We start from the raw sequence: 22,418 nt of genomic DNA, 5'->3' as shown, positions 1-22,418 counted from the left end.
ACAATTCAAACAAAATTTAAAAGAACATTTAGTTATTCTTTTGTTGACTTGCCAAATCATTTGCTTCCATCAAAATTTTTTCCCGCAGCGTATTCGATTCTGATAACAATATTGTTGCTGCATACTTCTTCCTAAGAACTGCAATTTTCTTTGTAATCTTTTTTCGATCGATTGATAACCCACAATCCCACTTAACATTTGTTTTTCCCATCCAAGTCTCCATATGTCTCATTGTAAACACTCCAGAGTCAACAATATTACCAGATGTCACCCAATCAATATGCAGTCTTTCTGGTACTAACTTTTCAATATCAATCATCCTTGGATGATCAATTTCTTTCAAATAGTCCACAAATGTTTCTTTCTGTAAAAAATAAAAAAATGAAATTTAAGAGATGAGTATAACAATATTATACATATACGTACAATATCAATATAGAGATTTTAAAATTAATAATTTATATTAAACACATATGTACACATATTTTTTAATTTACACATTTATAACTGCTAATTTTTGTTATTTTTACATGTACCTAAGACAAGATCCACACATAACTTAACATTAACGTATTATACACATGTACTAAACATAAATATTACTAAACATACACATGTAATAACACCAACATGTACCATAAACTAGATCTATACATACCTAACACAAGCATATTACTCACTATACTCAAATGTAATAACATCGAATCATCGTTATACACATGTACAAATAGTTTTTTAATCTACATACAAGACACACACATAACCTAACATTAATGTACAAGAACTATTATCAAACACAAATGTAGTATACACATATGTACTAAACACTTATACATATATGTAAAACAACTATACACATACGTACAAACAGTTTATAGTAGCATCAACAATTGTTTGTTCACATAATAATTGTATACCATATAATTATAGCATCAACAATTACATGTAATAATTTTAAATACAACTAAAGCTAATTTAGCATACAATATACATTTATATATATACATAACATATCATACACATTGTACAAACTGTTTATAATATCATCAACAATTGTTTGATATTATTAAAAACTGTTTGTACATATACGTATAATATTTTTTTGTAGATTAAAAACTTACCACTTGTACTGGAATTGACTTTTTATAAAATTCTTCATGAATTGTAGAATTTTTCATAAAAAACTTACCACATGTGACAACAGTTTCATTGGGATCCATATTATCAATCACATTGATTGCCGGATTTTTGAAGTCGAAACTCACAAGATAATATTGGCCTTTCTCAAAAACGGGAAAAACGATTAGATCATAATCTCTTATGATCATCTTCTAGTTTTTCTCTTCGAGAACACGACGTAAGCTTTTTTTTAAAATACTCCAACCGTCTTTCTTTGTCACACAATAAGCCGTACAAGACAGGTTGTGGCTATCATATAGAAAAAACACAAATTACGGACCTTTTAAAATTTTATAATATTAAGCAATTTCTAACTAATCAGAATAAAGAATTTTTTAAAGAGAAATGTTTTATTTTATTTTACTTACATATAAGCCTATATAGCCGAAGAGTCTATATGGCGAGCTACTGCTTCGTTTTGCTTCCTCAAAATTTAGTATAGTAGCCCAAGCATCAATAACCGTTGAACCAACTGGTGTGCTAGGCGTTAATTCTGAGAAGCTATAATGCATGCACTTAAACCCAAATTTTGTTTCATATGCGGGGATCCTGCATTTTTCAAGAAACACCAACTTATTATGCAAATATTTTTAATGCACCAAAACATTTAACATAAACGGTATGTACACATATGTGTATAAAAATTTTTATACATTTAACATGTGTATAGAGGATAGACAATACATATATGTGGATCCCATATATGTGTACCTTATACATATATCTATAATAAAAACAATCATTATACATATATGTATATGTATAATGGCTTTTTTGTTAATTTATTTTAACACATACCCCATGGTTCTCTTCACTGGCGTTACTTCTTTCTTCTCTTGCGCTGCCTTTCCTTTTTTTGTTAGCTGCCTGCATTTTACGAATAAACATACATTAAGTTATACATATATGTATAACATATTATACATATATGTATAAATAGGTACTTTTTTTGAAATAAAATACTAATTTGAACATGTGTAAACATACTTTCCATCTTCAACAAGCTGATTGTCATTCTTTTTTTTTCAGCTTTCCTGTATGTATTAATAATTTTCATTTTGTTACAAAATGTAATATGCAAACAAATCGTATGTATGGTCATCATATTATAAAGAGAAAACGTTACCCATAATAAACTGCGCCCTCTAATACATAGTTCCAAACCATCTTCTCTTCTTTTGTAAGTCCCTTCATAACATTCACCGCTCTTTCCAGCCATGGAGATTTATCATATTCTGATAACTTTGTCTCCCTTTTCAACCTTTGAAAACTCTCACAAACTTCTTTTTCTACATTTTCATGGGAATATTGTGAAAGCAGCTTAAAGCTTGGCATGTCATCAGTGAAATCAGGTTGCCTACAATCTCTCACTTCATTTTCATTACTCGCGTTTTGAATAGCATTAGCAACATCTTTTTCATTACTCACGTCTTGGATAGCATCAGCAACTTCAATAGCAGCATCTATCCATGTCGGGTCTTGTGTTTCATAAAACTTGATTGAATTAGTATGCCCAGCTTCCACGTCCCCCTCTTGGTGTACATTATCATAATCCTCATCTTCTTCCATGTTTCCCATGTTCCCCTCACCCTCCATCAGTACCTCATTCCCCATGTTCCCCTCTCCCTCATGTTCATCAAAATTAACACAACACATATAGATCTGTTTATACTTTTCAATTATTGATAACACCTTAATGTTATCAGGAAATTTTCTTTTGAAATTTCTTATTTCCTCCTTGAGCTTTATCTTTTCTTGCAAATTAACTTCACACAACCCTTCCAACTTTGCAACTTGATTCTATAAACAGAAATGATAACATGTGTTATTAGTAAAAATATTAAAACATTTTTTTTTAGAACTATGCATTTTTTGTTTAACACTTTGAGCATTACCTCCAAACTTTCATCGTCAAATTCAACCTCTTCTTCACTTTCAACATCATAATTATATTCATCAACATATAATTCTCTTAAACTTCCTAATCCAAATCCCCCATTCAAACATTCTTTCTTCTCCCTAACTTCTTGTCTAGTTCCTGTCCAATAGACAATTGGTGGCATTGTCCTCTCATTGTCCATACCTTCGCATGTAACCCTATCAAGATATAAAAGCTACAAATACAACAAGTTACTTTACCTTACACATATATACAAATACTTTTAAACAAGCTAAAGACATGTACAAACACATGTATCATTTTTATAAAACCAATACACATATGTATATAGCTATATCTTACTATACACATATTAAATAGCATATATAAGCTGCAATTAATGAACATTTTAATCATTATACACATATGTACACAACGTTAAGATGCTATATTAACCACCACAAACTTCATCACTATACACATATGTTAAAACAGTCATATTAATCACTAATCACTATATGTAGTAAACAAACATCAAATACCAAAGCAAATTATAACTATACACATATGTACACATCAAATAACTATAATTTTCACAAACTTTATCAATATACACATATGTACAAACAGTCATATTACTCACTATATGTAGTAAACAAACTTTCAATAACCAAATAGTTCATTACTTTTATACATGTTTTGACATGTATACAAACAATTCTAAAACAAGCTATACACAATTACCACACAATTCATTACTATATTGAGTTATATTTACGTACCACGAGAAAGGTAAAAGACCCCGCAAAGTATTTTGAATGATCATACTGCTTCCAATTATTCTTACATGTTTTCAAAACGTCCATTATGTAGCGGCACCAATCGTATTCACCAAAATTTGTATTCTTCTGAACCCAATTCAAACTCTTATTAAGGCATTTTCCGTTTAAAGGAGACTCTATCATAGTTGATATGAAAAGCATCAAAAAATCAACTTTAAACATCATCTCTTCCTCGTACTCGTTCTCTAGAATCTTACTTGCAATTTCACCGGGACTTATCGGAATAATATTTGGATACCTAGCTTTCCAATGTGAAAGTAATGGCACATTATCAGATTTCTCCACTTCACAAATCCTAATACCTTCAGAAGGTATTCCAAGCAGTTTCTTCACATCCTCTTTGGTGACTGGTATTCGTTTTTCGTCACTCAAAATTATTGCCATTTCTTCTTGGTTGAAACAATCAACAACATAATGCCCAATTTTTGCATTAATCTTCTCCACTAGCTTCCCAAAACCCATCTGTCTCACCATAGTTCTTTGTCTTCGAGTCAACTTTTGAACAGTTTCGTATAATGTATGTGGATATGTTCTTGCACGGATTCCACACATTTTGTTTTTGTTAACCGGTTTTTCCAGCTTTGCCTTTCCCCTTCAAGTCAACCTTGTTTTCCTTTGTTGTCCTACATACAACACACTTCAATTAGTTAAAATAAATTCATACAATAAAAACTTCGCATTATAGTGAAGTATATAAGTATATAACTTTACCTTTTTGAGTTTTCTCAACTTCAATCAATTTTCTTTTCTTTTTTTTTTTTTTTGATTTGGGGTTTGCAAGATCCCTTAACAGCATGTTTTCTTCAAATTCATCAGTATCTGTAACGTATACCAACAATATCAATTATAGAGAATTTAACTTCTAATTATACACATATGTACAAAGGGAACTATTACTCCATATATACATACGTACATGACATAGACAATGTACGATTACAAAACAAAACATTGTTGTACACATATAAGCTAAACATAAATTACTAAATATACATATATGTAACACCAACATGTACCATAAACTAGATCTATACATACCTAACACAAACATATTACTCACTATACTTAAATGTTAAACATATATATACATATATCTAATATGCTAAGTTAGGTTTAATATACTATACTAAAATGTTATACACATATGTACATGTATATAATATGCTAAATTTGGTTTAATATACATATATGTAAAACATTCTATACAAGTATGTACAAAAAGTTTATAATAGCATCAACAATTATTTGTTCACGGAATAATTGTATAACATACAATTATAGTTCAACAATTACATATAACAATTTTATATACAACTAAAGCTAATTTACAATACAATATACATATACGTATACGTATAACATATCATACACACATGTGCAAACAGTTTATATAGCATCAACAATTGTTTGATATTATTATAATATAAAACGATTGTACATATGTGTATAATATGTTGATCATATTATAAACTTGTGTTGTACATATGTGCATAACATGTTATACATATACGTACATGTATATAATACGCAAAATTAGATTTAACAATAGATAAATTATATAGATTAAATTAAGAAATACCTTCAACAGTTAAGTTCTTTTTTCCACCGTCTTTACTCATTTTCTGAATAACTTTAGATGTGTTTTCAGTTTTCTTCCGAATCGGTTCGACAAAGTCATCGGTCTCTGCATTGCATAACAACAACACATATTTTACATATAACAGTTTTATATACAACTAAAGCTAATTTAAAATTACAATATACATATACGTATGCATATAACATATCATACACACATGTGCAAACAGTTTATAATAGCATCAACAATTGTTTGATATTATTATAATATAAAATGATTCTACATATGTGTATAATTTGTTGATCATATTATAAACGTGTGTTGTACATATGTGTAAACAAAACATCGTTATACACATATATAAAATTAAGCAATACCTTCAACGTCAATTGGATTATCTTTTGTGTTTGAATATCTACTTGATCTTTTTATTGCTATCCTTTCACTTTTTTACCTATAAAATTAGATTTTCAAAACTTTAAAACACATCATAAATATTAACACATAATAACAAAACAAAGCATGATGTTTAAACACTTACGTTTAGCCATTTTTGTTAGCCTGAAATTGGACCTGAATTAACAAACAAAAACTCATTAGTATTATTATACATATACATATAATATTATTATACACATACGTATAAACATCCATGTATGAATATAGAGTAAAATCATATATGTACATATGCATAACAAAAAGTCATTACTATTATTAACAATATAAAAACATTTATATTATGTATATTAGTATAAAAAGGCACATCATATTTTGTTAATTACATATGTGTACAATTTTAATGAATAACTATACACTTACGTATATTTCCTATCATGTTATTAACATTCATTTTATTATAATTATTATGCATATATGTATAATTAAGTCACATCATATTTGTACATACGTGTATAATTATCAAACAACTAACTATAATATCTATTACACAAGCTTAATTTAGCAATGTATTTTGTCAGATTTGTCACTAGTTTTCAAAATCAACTCACAATGAACAATTCTCAATATCAAAATCAAAACAAGTTATATAACAACCAACATAGACACATTAATTTTTTGAAATGATAAATGAGCAATGAAACTAACAAATAATAAATCAATTAAACTAATCAAAACCAATCCAAAGCAGTTTCTACAACAAACAACTAATAATAATAATAATAACAACAATAATAATAATCCGTCCACACTATTATTTAGAGTCTCCACAATCAATCAATCAATCACGTATTAATAATAACAATAAGCGAAGAAACAATACGAGGACCGTGAAACGCGAGAAAATTGTCGTTTTCGGAGAAGAATCTAGTGTATGTAGGTTCTCGCGTACGACTGAGGTTATACACATACTTACTTAGTTATACACAGGGACTGGAATTAGCACCGCGTCGGAGCACGACAGGAGCGGCGGAGCACGACTGGAGCGGCGGAGAACGGTGGAGAGAACGGCGGAGAACGGTGGAGAGCGAGACGGAGAGCCTAGATCTCCGTAGTGTATGAGAAGTTATCGGGATCTGATTTTTGTTTATGATTTTGGGGTTTGTTAGAATATTTGTTTTGATTTTTCAAGTTTCCATAATTGCCCCTTCAAGTTTTTTATATTTTCAAAAACGCCATTGATTTTTAAAACCCATGTTTTCTAAAATATGTGAACCAAAATGGTTCTCAAAGTTCTCAATTCTTAGAGGGTTCTCTTAGGATCCTCACCCTATATATATATATAGTTTAAATGAACAATTGCATAATATGAACATCTATTAAATACAAATAGAAAGAGTATAATGTCAATCAAATAGAAAAATATATGGGCATGGAGGGATTTGAACTTGGATTCCCACACCCAGACAAACAATACACTACCACTTGTACCAAACTGGTAACTTTGTTTATAACTACAGAAAAAGAAAACCCTAATTCTCACATGAACCCTAGAATATGAATTCCCAAACTGAGTGTGATTAACCCTTTATCAGTTGAAATTGATAAAGGGTTAATGATCACGACATGATTTCTATCAAAAACACGCAAAGCAATTACCCGGATTATGGATGAATTGAAAGGTTTTGAGGTTGGTTCGTTCCAAGCTCTGGCCAAAATTGAAAACGATTACAAAGAGTGTTTTTGGTAAAATTGATGTTACCAAATGATTCGTGCAGGGCCAGAGAACGTTTTAAAGGTCTCAATTTATAAAAAAACAGTTCATACAACGAACTAATTTGAAGAAATTAAGTCCGGTTTGCGTTTCATAGTTTATGACCATAGTGCTTCTTAAAACGCAATTATGCCATTGTTTATGATCAATAGTCACTAAAATATGATAATATCATTGTGTTGTAACATAAAATGGATAAAACTAATTAATGATTCATAAAAGATGGTGTAAATGGTGGGTTGCAGACTTGATCAAGTTACAGGGAAGAAGAAGGGAGAAAATAAAGAATTTGCACTCTAGTGTGTGAATTTTTGAGGATTGACAAAAACATGAATTAACTATACTAACTAACAAAATAAATAAAGGACCGAGGGCTAAACAAACAAACTTTAATGAACATAAGGAGCAAACGTGACTAATATTTTGTGCCTGCAAATCATACACGAGACAAACGTCCATCAAAAGAAATAAAAAATATGTTTAGTTGTCATCTTAAATAAGTTGGCATTCAATATAAATTTAAAATATTTAAATGTAAAGAAAATCTAGAAAGACTTGACATTTTATTTTTCTTTTTGAATTATGAAGAAAATTAAAAAGGTGTTTGTTATATGTGGAAACAATCAGGTTCGACCAATAAAAAGACAATGTGTCAAAAAACTCTACTATTTTAATAGTATAGGTGGATAAAAATAATTGCTAACAAACAGAATTGCCTAGGTACTCCATACGGGGTGACTCAATGGTAAAAGGCAACCGCCAACTGGCCCAATCCAGTGGCACGAAGTCTTTAAGCGCCTCAAAATTATCTTCAGATCCAGGGAAAACCCACCCGCCCGAGTGCCTACTGGTGGTAAAACTTGGACGCCATCAGAATCGAACTGGAGATGACAAAGATTCCAATATTTCTTCATTAAGCTATCCGTGTCCCTCTAAAGTGTTATTAGTGAGTTTTAAACCTAAGTCTATGTTAAAAAACCCAAACTTTTTTTTATCACTGTACCATGTTGGAAAAAGAGTGAGAGATCGTTAATACATAATTATTAGTGCAGCGAATTGCGCAGGGCCTACTTTTAGGTGGGATGGTGTTGTAGTCAACATTCGATCTTCTGGAAAATAATTGATGTTTGGCTGATGCACTCATAAGGATAATCGATGTAAAAAATAGTCAACAAAAGCCGCAAGATGACATCCTTTGACTATTAAAAATACAAAATTTGACTATCTTCGCTTCATTTCATCCATTGCTCAAAAGGATCACACAAAACTATGAAATAAAATTATTTTGTATTTCACAAAAATTTGCGTCGGAACCTGTCACAAAAGAATTTCCGACAAGGGTTTTTCCGGCATGAATATTGTGTCGTAAATGCGTTAGTAAGGTCTTTTGTGACGCTTTTCCGATAAAGTTTGGTGTCACAACCCTCCTGTCAGTTTATAATAGTTATTTCATTATAATCTTACTATATTTTAATAATTATTTGATTCTATAAAAGAATAAATACATTGTAAAAGTCATCGTTTGCCTATTTTCTTCGTCACGTTACAAATTTTTCCACGTTAAGAGAAAGTTCACATTTATTGGATTGTATCAAATACTGTTTGTAGTTGAATTCCACGAAGCTCAAGTATATATAAGACATCATCATGACATTCCTAGAGTATTATAACACCATGGGATTCCTCAAAGCTCCTATGTTCTTTCTTGTGATATTGAGTCTCACCATTTATAGTAGTACTATGAGTGCTACAAACAAAGGTGGTTATTGGCCTACATGGGCCCAAGATAGTTTTCCGCCATCCAATATTGACACAACCTTGTTCACTCATGTTTATTATGCTTTTCTCTCCCCTAACAAAGACACATTCCAGTTCAACATCGATCAAGCAACAGCGTCGGCGCTTAATAGCTTTACCACCACCCTACACGGAAAAAATCCACCCGTCAAGACGTTGTTTTCCATTGGAGGTGGCTCATTTGGCACATAAACCTTTACCAACATGGCTTCGAGCCCAAACTCGAGGGGAACTTTCATCCGTTCCACAATACAAGTGGCACGGAAGTATAACTTTGACGGAATTGACATAGATTGGGAATATCCCCAAACCCAAACCGCTATGGACAACTTTGGCCGCTTGCTTGACGAGTGGCGTGTGGCGGTCAACCAAGAAGCTAAGTCAACGGGTAAGCCGCCACTTCTTCTTTCAGCCGCCACTAATTATAAGTTAGTAGTTGATGGAGTTCTAAAGTATCCGGTGGAATCCATAAAAGAAATTTGGATTGGATAAATGCAATGTGTTATGATTATTACGGGCCATGGACCCCTAGTGCAACTGGCCCCCCAGCCGCGCTATATGATCCAAATGGCCAAGTTAGCACACGTGACGGGCTACAATCATGGATCAACGCTGGGATCCAAAAAGAAAAGTTGGTCATGGGGTTGCCATTATTTGGCAGGACGTGGAAGTTACAGAATCCAAGTGTGAATGGTATCGGCGCTCCAGCATCCGGTATAGGACCGGGATGAAGGGGCAATGCTTTACTCAGAAGTGCAAACGTTCAATGCCCAAAATAATGCGAGAGTGGTGTTTGACGAGCCAACGGTGTCTTATTATTCTGTTGCAGGAACCTCTTGGATAGGATATGATGATTTTAACTCGGTACAGAGAAAGGTACAGTATGCGCGATCGCTTAACATAGGGGGGTATTTCTTTTGGACAGTTGTCAGTGATCAAGATTGGAAAATTTCTCGACTAGGTACACATTCTGTTTTATCAATTTTACACGCTAGTAGATGATTTTAAATAGTTGTTTCTTAGAAGTAATCTATGGATAATTAACAATCAAACGGCGATGGTCTTCTTTGGTTTCTTTGCATGCAGCTTCGAAGACATGGACAAGTTGAAAAACCAAGGAGGGCAAGTGGACTGAAGGAGTGAGATATGCCTTTTAACTTTTAATAATCCAAAACACTTCAGTTTGCTTGTAAAGTGTAATAAAAGATAAATAAATACTCAACCAAGTTGGTTAGTTGGGCGTAAGAAAGTTATGAATAAATAAATATGATATGATCCACTTATTCAATGTAAGACATGTGTAGTCATAAAGCTCCATATCCAGAGGTTATGCGTCACATGACGCCCAGTCAGAGTTATGGTTTTATACAAAAACAGGTTGTAGTCATAACTTTCCACATCCAGGGATTATGCACCACGTGGCGCCCAGTCATTATTAATTTTATTTTTTTTAAATAATAATTCATTTAAATAATTAAATATATAATTAAAACACTACATTAAAATTAAAAAATACATTAAACGGATGTAGTAATCTAATATTATTATTATTTTTACGATGAATATTTGATATAGTTATGATATTAGTAACATAAACATAAACATAAACATAAACCAAGTTTTTTTTTACCAAAGAGGTTTGGGTAAAAAGTGTTTACCAATATGGAGATTTTGAAACTTATTTACCTATAAATGGTGTGGGGTTAAAATTGCAATAAAAAATATATTATGTGTTTAAAATTACAATAACAAAATGGTGTGGGTTATAAATTAAAATAAAAATATATAACACCACTCCTTCTCGTCTTCTTCAATTCGCCGGCCACCACCACCATTTTTCCGGCGATCCCGTTACCACCCACCACCACCACCATTTTTCTCCTTCTTTTCCGATCTGTAACTCACCCACCACCATCATAACAACAAGACCCACCCACCCAACGGCTATTTTTTTTTATTTGTGTACCAACCCCGCGTTTTGTATACAACGCAGCCAAAAATCAATTTCATATAACGCAGGGGGGCGGTGTACCCCCCGCGTTTTCGTCCTCAACGTTGGTGGCAACGTTGCCACTACGGGTGGTCTAAATTCAACTAACGATTTATGAGGAACCAAAAGTGTTTATTTGGTTAAAACTTAAAGCAGGTATTTTTGCCTTATTAAAGTGTTTATAAACTAAATTCACTGGCTTAGAATTCGTATATTACACAGGGTAAAAAAAATATTAATTAAAACTCTTAAACTTTTATGTATCATGTACATTCTGTAAGTGAAAAAATTGTATTATATATACTAATGATTTCAAAATGAAAAAAGAAAAAAAAAATAAAATGAATATGAATTGTTTTTATACTTGGGGTTTGGAGATACATTAGCTACTATTTAATATAACTGGGTAATAAACCCGTCGCCAGGGCCGTCTCTGAAAATCTCTTAAAAATTTTGGGCCCGAGGCTAATAAAAAAGTATGCACCCCTTAAATGTAAACTCAGTAATTCATATATAATTTAAAGGATTGTGACAACGTTAAACAAAATAAAAGTATTATAGCAAAATGATTTCGTTTAACTACTTAAAAGAATCGTGAACCTTGTAGCATTTTTGGAAGCAACGCTCTCGATCAACTCCTCGTAGTTCATACTTTCTAATATATCGTTCATAATAACATTAACGATTTAAATGTTTAAATGGTTTATTCAATGGTAAAATAATGATATAGATGGGCTAACACTTCAGGTCAGTCACATATTAAAAATACGATACAATAAACAATAAAAACAAATCGCAAATAAAAAAAAATAACTAAATATGTTAGATAATTTGATACACGTGTGTTTTTGGGGCTAAAAGGGGCCTAGTTTATTTTTTTGCCTTTAGCTTGTATTATGTTAAAAGAAAAAAACAGTTACAAAAATGACTGGAGGAAGAGTCGAACTTGCATTGAAGGCTCTTGAAACAAGCGTTGAACTGTTGAAGGCCTCCACTCCACAATTTACAATTAGTTGATGTTTTTTAATAAAACAATTTTATATATGATATATGTTTGTTACTAAATAATTAGGCCCCCAAGAGAGAGTGGGCCTGGGCTGTAGCCCACCTCGCCCTCCCTTGGGTCGGGCTTGCCCGTCGCATTGCGGCGTCGGGACATGAATTTAGTTAGTATTTGTTAAGTTCGTTACAACATCAAGACTAAATAAAAATTAAGTTTTTAAACGGCCAAAAAGAGTATACAGACACATACAACTTATAATAAAAGTGACGAATTTGGTTTCCATCGATTAGGTTTGTGCCGGTATATGCATTATGCACTAAAAATAAACTAATAGACGCTCAAAATAGTATTGAAACTCGTATAGCATTTGATACAAAAAAACAACATATTTAAAACGACAATTATTCGGTCGATAATAGACGGGCATTGCAGTGGCGAGTTGACCCCAAAATTCGGGCCGTATCGGCTACGTTTGTTTACCAAAACTAAACCGAAAAATTAATTTCGTCAAGTTAAGATATTAAGAAAAAACATGGGTATCAATTCGCTCGATATCAGTTAGGTTCATTACAAATATGGAACTAAACCTAAAAATAATTATCATATTTAAACAAAATAAAAAACATACTTTTATACATAAATAGATAATCACAACACATAAAAACATAAAAAGAATAGATAAAAAAACTTGTAGTCAAGGGACTCGATTAAGAGAAAGAAGCATTAATATAACAATTAAACAACACTTAAAAGATAATACATAATCAAACAACACATAACTAGAATAACTAAAAAAATCTTGTAGCCAAGGAACTCGATTAAAGGGAAAAAAAGAAAAACACACATTAATCCTACTATACTATTAAAACAAATTAGTTTGCCTCCACATGCCACTTTTCTATTTGATGATTTCCTTTCTTTCCAAATATATCTTGCACTTCTCTATTTTTCTTACCAATTAAATAAATCAAAAATAAAATCAATCTATACATATTTAAACAATTCCTTTCATACTAATGCCAACTCATCCTTTAACTTATATTTAAACAATAACATTTCTTAATTTTTTACCCTAATCATGTTTTTCTTTCTTTCTCTAATAGCCGGATCTTCTTTCATCCTCTCCCATATTCCGGCAAATCCAAATCTATATCTTTATTAATTGTTTTCTAGTAAGTTTCTATTATATATTAAATTCCAATTGTTGATATATGTATTTCCGGCAATATTATATTTCTTCTGGTTATTGTTTCCTCTAATCTTTTTATGTTTCTTTTAATTGTTAACTAATTTTATTAAAATCAGTTTAGGTTTTTAATAAAGAAAGGCGATGCCTACAATTTTTTGACATGTTTACGTTTTTCCGGTAATGATTGACGGTATTATTTTCCGGTTATGTGTTATACTTATAACAATGATGATTGTTTTATATTTATTAGTATTTTTTTAATTTTTCGTGTTCTTTTGTTTGACATGTCGTTAATCTATGTTCTAGATCAAATTATGTTCATCCATCGACGGTATCAAAATCGGAGATTCTATGGTTAAAAACCATATTTCTTATTTTCCGGTAAGACATTCAATTTTTCCGATTACAAATTAAAAATCAAATATTCCATAATATCAACATTAATATTCTACTTTATAATTTCAGGTCAATGCCAAGACTAATAGATGTTCATTTCTCTAGAAATTGTACAAAAAAATCCGACATACCATGGTCATTGTCACAATATCGTTTTTCTGGTTACATCTTTTAAATTTTCCGGTTATTAACTATAATTCAAAAAACCATAATATCAAAATTAATTTTCGATTTTATTATTTCAGGTTATTTTTCGACTCATATAATATGATTTCACAATTGATCAAGACTTTATAAGATGTATTTTTATTATATTATCATGTATAGATTTTCTTTTTTGAATATTCATGTATTTAATTATTTCAATTTCATAAATTTTAGTTAAAGCTAAATATTAATCTATACTTTGATGTATATTTTGTTTTCCGACGCCTTAATGAATGACACAATTAACTATTCCATTAATTCGAATTATTTAGTTTGACTTTCCTAATTTATGGTCATAACAGGATTCCCATTTTTTATGCATTGACTTCCTCAATTAACTATTTCCTAATTTTGTTGCTTAATATAATTTATTTCATTCACATTTTATACACAATTTCTTTCCTTATTTTTTAAAGAAAACTGATTTTACAAATTAACTTCATTTTTTTTTCTCATTTACTATTTGGCCATATCAATGATAATTATAAAATAACATTTACACATACATAGAACTTTGTTACTACCTTTTATAATATAATTATTGTATTCCCTTTTATATAAAAATTTAAATCTTAATGAAATACAAATTAATTTGCAATCATTTCACCCAACTCAAAGTTTATATGAGTTTACCGTAATTGTATATAGTTTTGGTGTATCATAAAAACTTAATTTTAAATTAATTATCCATAATTTACATAATAATAATTTATCTAACATTAAATGTCCATAATCTATAAATAATAATACATAATAACAGGTTTACTAATTTACATAAATAAGTAAATCAAGATATCGAATTTATTTATGGTATCTCTCTACATTTTTGGTATATTATATAAATTTGAATTTGAATTTAAAATTAATGTCCATACTAATTATTTGACTAACATTTACACGAAATATTAACATGTTTCCTATTTAATAGGTTTCGTTTAATTGTTTGACTAACATTTGAATTTCTAATTAATGTTTATTCATTCATTCATTTTGTATATATAACCAAATTAACATCAATATTGTAATTAATATACTTTAATACTTTAATTATCCCATAATTTATATACTTTAATTATACTTAATTTACATAATAATAAGTTCCCATAAATTTGAATTTCTAATTAATGTTCATAATAATGTTTTGACCAACATTTACATGGAATATATACCAACATTCAGATTATGTTTAAGGTAACATATTAAAATTATACTTTACAAGTATGTTATTATTTTTATTTTTTTTAAAATATTACAAGTTACCATTCATACCATTACAAATTCAAAATTCGTTCTAAATGTCAAAACAACTCATAACTTCAATTCTTTATTTTTGTTTACCGTAATTGTTTATAGTTTTGGTATATCATAAAAATTAATTTGAAATTAATTATCCATAATTTCCATAATAATAAGTTCTCTAAAATTAATGGTCCATAATCGGTAGATAATAATAAGTTCTCTAAAATTAATGGTCCATAATCGGTAGATAATAATAAGTTTACTATTTTACATAAATAATTAAATGAAGGTCTTAATTTTCTCTGTAGTATTTCTCTACAGTTTTGGTATATGATTTAAATTTGAATTTCTATTTAATGTCCATAATAATTGTTTGTCAAACATAATTGTTTGTCAAACATAATTGTTTCTATATATGTTTTTCATTATTATATTGACTATAACCGTATCTTAATAATTACCAAAAATTATATTTCAGATTATGTTAAATTATTAAAATTATACTTTACAAGTATGTCATTACTTTTACTATTTTTTGTTCTAGATATTTCAAAAAGTACTACCTTAGAAAGTACCATTCAGACTATTATTTTTATTTTTGTTATAAAATTACAAGTTACCGTTCATACTATTACAAATTCAAATTTGTAATCAATGTTAAAACAACTCAGAACTTCAATTCTTTATTTTTGTTTACCCTATTTGTATATAGTTTTTTTTTTTCATTTTTATAAACTCATTCCTTAATATGGTTTGACCGAAATAATACCATAATTATCTCATTATTACAATTTATATGGTTTGACTTTCTTTATTTGTTAAAAAACCCGAATGAAGAAGTTATAAACTAAATAAATTTCCAACCGATTTAAGTATTTGATAATTCATATTAAATCATTTTTGACCATTCATATTAAATCGTTTTAAATTTTAAATAACATTTACATAGTAAATATAACTTTCTTGAAATATATCAACATGATTTAAGTACTTTTAAATTTAAGATTTGCACTCACAAATTATGTCCATATAAAAATTAACATACATTTATTTTGACTATTGTAACATTTTTAATTAAATATTCTCTTAAAATACATTATTATGTTATTAAGAGTTACTATTAATTGTTTTAAGTTTGCTTCAAGCAAAAGAAAAAACAGTGGATACATTTTGGATTTTAAAATATGCATATATATTATTTTGACATTTTGAAGTCAAAATATGACATTTTAAAATTAAAAGTTAGACCTTTTAATTCAACATGGTGTGCTAATTTTTTTTTCAAGATAGTACGTTACTAACTATAATTTTTTCAAGATGGTAATATTTAATTTAAACATGGTTTACAATAAATGTTTTAAATTGATGTGCAAATAAACACGGGTACTATCTTAAAGTAATAAATATTACAGTGATTGATGTGTAATAAATGTCCTAGATAAAGTTCATCTTTTAAATCAACATTGAAATAAAAGTTTTGTTGAATCGACATTGTAGAATTGTTTTATTGATTTGGAGACTAATTTCATTTGTTTGCTTATTATTGTACTAATGATATAAGTTATAAAATATTTTAACTTTTCATTTATCTTTGTTATTCTTTGTATATTTTTGTATTTGATTCAAATAAGTTATGATGTCTTATAATTCATGTAAAAGTATCATTTATTTATAAGTAAAACATTTGCATTTCATTAAATTTATATGATGTTACATATATCATGTTTTTAAATATGTTGCACCGTGTATAACACGAGTACTATCTTAAATCAATATTGGAATCCAATGATCTGTTTCTTTTAAGAGATTTGGATCACTTAAAGCTTGCTAATGTTAAAAAGAAATGACACATTTGAATTTGGAAATGAAGTTAGTGATAAATGTTTTTCAAGATGGTAATATTTAATTCAAACATGGTTTGTAATAAATGATTTAAATTGATGTGCAAATAAACACGGGTACCATCTTAGAGTAATAAATATTACAGCTATTAATGCGTAAAAATGTCTTAGATAAAGTTCATCTTTTTAATCAACATTGAGATAAAATTTTTGATGAATCAACATTGTAGAATTGTTTAATTGTTTTGGAGACTAATTTCCTTTGTTTGCTTATTATTGTATTAATGATAAAAGTTATAAAATATTTTAACTTTTCATTTATCTTTGTTAGTCTTTGTATGTTTTGTATTTGATTTAAATAATTTATGATGTTTTATAATTCATGTAAAAGTATCATTTTTTTTATAATTACAACATTTGCATTTCATTAAATTTATATGATGTTACATATATATATCATGTTTTTAAATATGTTCCATCGTGTGTAACACGAGTACTATCATAAATCAATATTGAAATCCAATGATTTGTTTCTTTTAAGAGATTCAGATCATTTAAAGCTTGCTAATGTTAAAATGAAATGACACGTTTGAATTTGGAAAATGAAGTTAGTGATAAATGTTTTTCAAGATGGTAATATTTAATTCAAACATGGTTTGTAATAAATGATTTAAATCTATGACCTGAACTCAACCGAAAAGGTAAGACATTAAAAATAATAATGAAATATGTATCAGTTTGTCTAAATATAATATTTCATGACATCTAAATGTGTAGACTAAAAACATTTTTCTAAACTTCTTCGTAGAATATGTGTACGCCTTCGTCCAACCAGTTCACTCTGATTTCAATTTCTGAAGATGTTATTCCTGACCGTCTTTCATCGCTTGACGAAAAGGTTATTTCTTTACCTATCGTTGATGCAAAACTCAAGCGCAAGTTGGATGACACTTATGATGTTCATGATGACACTTGTATGTCTGCAAACAAGACGAAGGTTGACGAAGAACCAATTGTTGATGCTAATGTTGGTGAGGGAGATACCGTTGGAATGCAAAAGATATAAAATGAACGGATTTGGAATTTCGTAATCAATGCAACGTTTTGCATGCATGTTTACTTTATTTTTTTGGTTTGAGATTGGATGTTTTTGTGTTTATTGTCCTTTATTTGACATTATCAATTTGGTTTTATTTGTCGTGTTTAAATTTCATATGGATAGCAATGAATTTGTGTTTTCCTAATGTTATGTGTTGTTTTATATTTGTATTCTCTATTCTCCTTGGTTTATAGTTCACACCAACTACTATGTTTATTCTTTCTAATGTTAGTTTAAATATAACATATTTTTTTTATAAAACTTTAAATTAGGGAGTCTTTATCATCGTGATCTTACTAACATTACTACCAGTGACGGAACCGGAAAATTTTAATTGGGGGGTCGTAATAAAATTTTTCTACATTAGTTAGTGTTAACATTTCAACTTATTTTCGAATTATTTTTGTTATTACTACTATTATTAAACCGATCTAGCTACCCTTTGTGTTTGGTTTGAGCATTTTATAATGCTGTTTACCTAAAAAGGATATCTCTACATCATATAAAAATGTATTATCTAGTTATATTTAAAAAAAGACGGTAAAATTATAATAACAAATATATAAAGTGGAAATCCTAAAATAAACTAATGTAAGCTCACAAATTGAAGAGGAAACTAAACTTTCTATCCTTTTTAATAAACAACTAAGAAGAAAAATGAAATATATGTCAAAAGAAGATAAAATAAATAAAAGGAAAAAAATTGGAGTTGTCAAAAATCAAACTGGACAGGTTAATAGTCACATGGTGACATGCATTAAATATTAGTTTATAATTATTTATTAAAAAACAAATCCTCTTTCTTCTTCCTTTTCATCTCCCGCTCGCAAAGCACACCACCGGCCACCGGAGTTTTTAGTAAATGCTAATGTTTACTCATTTTTCTTCACACTAACTGCAAATCTTGATGCATCTCGCATGGTCAAACTATAAAAGTGTTTCTATGTTGAACATATAGGTTAACCAAATCTTGGCCACCGGAGGGTCAACGGACCCCTTGACCCTCCCGTGGTTCCGTCACTGATTACTACTTACATTGGTACTACCAACATGCAATTTGAATAATGATACACCCATTTTGGACATCTACATGTACAATATTTATCATGACATATCTTTTCAATATAACTTATGTAGTACTTTTTTCTTAAACTTAAATACCTAAACTTATTTTTTATTACACTTTCACTCTTTAACATACATTTGTAACTTTTTAAATTTAATGTATGTATTATAAGTTAACATGAATAATAATTTTATTAGCATAAATAATCAACTTTATTTAGCTTCATACTATTAAATACTACATTACACTTTAAGATGAAAACCACTAATAATTATCTAACAACCACACATAACAAAACACATAATTTTACAAAATTTGATGAAAGTCATTAATAATATATAGTTTAATGTTACAAAAATTTTAAAAGGAAATGATGTATTTCCTAAAACTCTATGTATTAGTTACCAAATAAGTTGAAAGGAAATAAAAGTAAGTCAAAGAAAATTTATTATAATACTTATACGCAACACCAACGTTTATGTACTAGATACAACTATTTGTTTATTTATTTTTTTTTTCAAACTTATTAACATTAATATAACTATAAGTTTATTATTCCTTTAATATTATAAAAAATAAAGTTTTAACTTATCAATATTTAAACATCTTTGCTTTACTAAAACTATTTTGATCGTAAAAATGTAACATTTAGATTTGTAAAACCAACATAAACGCGCGTTTTTTCACCACTGGCTTCCTGTTTTTTGAAACCTAACATTATCAAACTACAAATTTACAAACAAGTTATAAATTTGAGATGTCTTTTTGAACCGTTTTTACTTTAAACGGTAAACAAGCATACAACAATACCGACAATTATAAATGTTTCATAAAAACAAACTACTTAATTTTAAAAACGTCATATCATAAAAAAAAATATCTCATCGTATACGGAAATATACAATCTATATTTGTAATTCATATTAAAGAATTTCTTACAAATTAAAGTCTAGAAAGTTAACATAATAATATTATAATATTACTATAATAAATTTATAACCATACTATCTAATATCAACTCCTCAATTAGCCCTTTCATCTTTTTCGACAGTCGGTGTTTACACATGGTCAACTATATGTGGCTTTATCACGAGTGAAGAGTAGAGCTGGTGTTAAAATGCTTATATTAGATAAGGAGGGTAATGTTACAAATAAAACTACAAATGTGGTTTATAAGGAACTATTTAGTTATTTATGAAATTTTAATTTTCAAGTTTTTTTTATCTATCAAATAATTGTAAAACGAAAGTTACTTTGTTGTTTATGAAAAGTATTATGTATATAGTAATTGTAGAACCAATGTTGTTTTGGTTGTACTTATGTTGAAGCAACTTTTTGTTTATAATACGTTATAATAACAACTATATATCATGTTATTGTCTCCTCGAGTGTTGTTAAACGTATTATATATTTCCACCCGTGTCGTACACGGGTTAATAACCTAGTATAACAATAAAACAGTACTTGAAAGATAACTCACAAAACTAAAAAATTGGAAGTTGATATCAAAGGGTGTCAAACTCAGCACCAAGCATTACAAGAGTAGTTAGAAAAGGTAGATCAAGCCATCACACCAAAGCACTAGCTTGGTTTATTCATCGAACTAACTTTATAAATGATCAAACTCTTGTTCCTAAGTAGTAAAAAGCTTAATTGTGACACCGTATTTAGATATTTATCTAGTATATAATTAAATAAATATCAATTTATATAGTTATATTTCAACATTTCTTATATAATATAAATTTGATCCAATCATATGGATAGTTGTATGTTATATTATAATCATATTTGACTTTTACTTGATTCTTAGATTATAAATATTGATTGAGAAGTATGTTTTGTGACATAAAAACTTTTAGATTTTGATCGCATATTCTTTTTATCTGTTTAGTTACTGATGCTCGTTACAAAACCTAACTAAGTTAGATAACTGGAGTAAGTAGGAAATTGTGATAACATAAGCATGTGGTCAGTATTGCACAAAATATTTGACTATTTAAACTAAAATTAACTAACTTAAGTTGACAGTCGATGTCAAACTGAATTTGAAAAGTTGATTGATAAGCATAGACCCAAATTGAACTTGATTTGCAAACAATTAATAAAAATGTGATCACACCTTGGTTTCAGGTTTAGAAGTACAATTTATAAGATGATTACTTTATCAAGTTGAAAGCCACAAAGACACAACTTGTTTAATGATAAGGTAAACAGGTAGTTGTAAAGCCAAGGAATCCGGCTATGTTTAGCTAACAACACGTAACCGAATAAGAACACATGTTAGCTTGTTGTTTAAACAAATACTAGTAATATTAAACTAAGGAATCTGGCTGAGTTTCTTAACGATACTAATTCTATTAAAGACCTGAGCTAAGATGTTTAAACAATTACCAACATACTCTATAAATTCACTTAACCTTATGGTTGTTAACGATTAAATTAAAACCAATAAGTGACATCTCGTTCTAATAAAACATGTCTTCCAAACTCAAAACGTCAAACACATAAACATAAACACTAGGTTAAATACAAATGGCTAACATGAACCTTACACCCGTTTATGATAAAAAATTAAGGCAATCATTTTAAAATTATACCGTCACTACGCAATTCTTTATTAAAGTTATAAACTAAATAATAAACTGTCCTTTCCATTTTCAGACGTCGATCTAGTGCACAACAGCTAACAAGAAAAAAATCAAGCCGATCCCTCAATTCCACGCAGCAGCCAAGGCGCTAGCCTTGCGTGCGCCTTCCAACCGAGAAAATAAAAACCTCGTTCGACTTTTATTCCCTTCAACCGACTCTTTGCAAATTGCCCTCTTTACTTGTTTATGGCCCAACCCATTATGAGTGTTTCATTAGTCCATTTCCATTGCGTTTAAAACTTAAAAGTCAAAATAACATTTCGTTCGATCTTCGTACGTTTAAAATAAATT

The 22,418-nt window shown here is 29.0% G+C and overlaps 1 protein-coding gene and 1 pseudogene across 2 annotated transcripts; one reads left to right on the top strand and one right to left on the bottom strand.

Annotated features, from left to right (window-relative positions):
- Positions 1-1,416: 1,416 nt before the first annotated feature.
- On the bottom strand, positions 1,417-4,468 carry LOC143613376 (uncharacterized). Its single transcript, XM_077087094.1, has 3 exons — positions 2,306-4,468; positions 1,978-2,046; positions 1,417-1,728 (listed from the first exon to the last, which is right to left on the bottom strand). The coding sequence occupies exons 1-3, from the start codon at positions 2,833-2,835 to the stop codon at positions 1,530-1,532; spliced, it is 798 nt and encodes a 265-aa protein (XP_076943209.1). The 5' UTR covers positions 2,836-4,468; the 3' UTR covers positions 1,417-1,529.
- Positions 4,469-9,221: 4,753 nt separating this feature from the next.
- On the top strand, positions 9,222-10,718 carry LOC143613375 (nod factor hydrolase protein 1-like; annotated as a pseudogene). Its single transcript, XR_013150107.1, has 2 exons — positions 9,222-10,407; positions 10,533-10,718. The product of XR_013150107.1 is annotated as a nod factor hydrolase protein 1-like (transcript).
- Positions 10,719-22,418: the final 11,700 nt, after the last annotated feature.

Source organism: Bidens hawaiensis, unplaced genomic scaffold (assembly GCF_021521415.1).
Source record: "Bidens hawaiensis isolate Kalapana, Puna unplaced genomic scaffold, B.hawaiensis_p1.1 tig00037194_1, whole genome shotgun sequence".
Lineage (NCBI taxonomy): Eukaryota > Viridiplantae > Streptophyta > Magnoliopsida > Asterales > Asteraceae > Bidens > Bidens hawaiensis.
The sequence above is the reverse complement of the archived record's forward strand: the minus strand, read 5'-3'. Positions and strand labels throughout refer to the sequence as shown.

Bases quoted from the DNA above. Each gene is read 5' to 3' on its own strand.
- LOC143613376 (XM_077087094.1), bottom strand. From the start codon at position 2,835: ATGTGTTGTGTTAATTTTGATGAACATGAGGGAGAGGGGAACATGGGG. The intron at 2,047-2,305 runs GTAACGTTTTCT...CGTAAAATGCAG, and splicing joins GAGGGCGCAGTTTATTATGG to GCAGCTAACAAAAAAAGGAA. The intron at 1,729-1,977 runs GTATGTGTTAAA...TGAAAAATGCAG, and splicing joins CCAGTGAAGAGAACCATGGG to GATCCCCGCATATGAAACAA.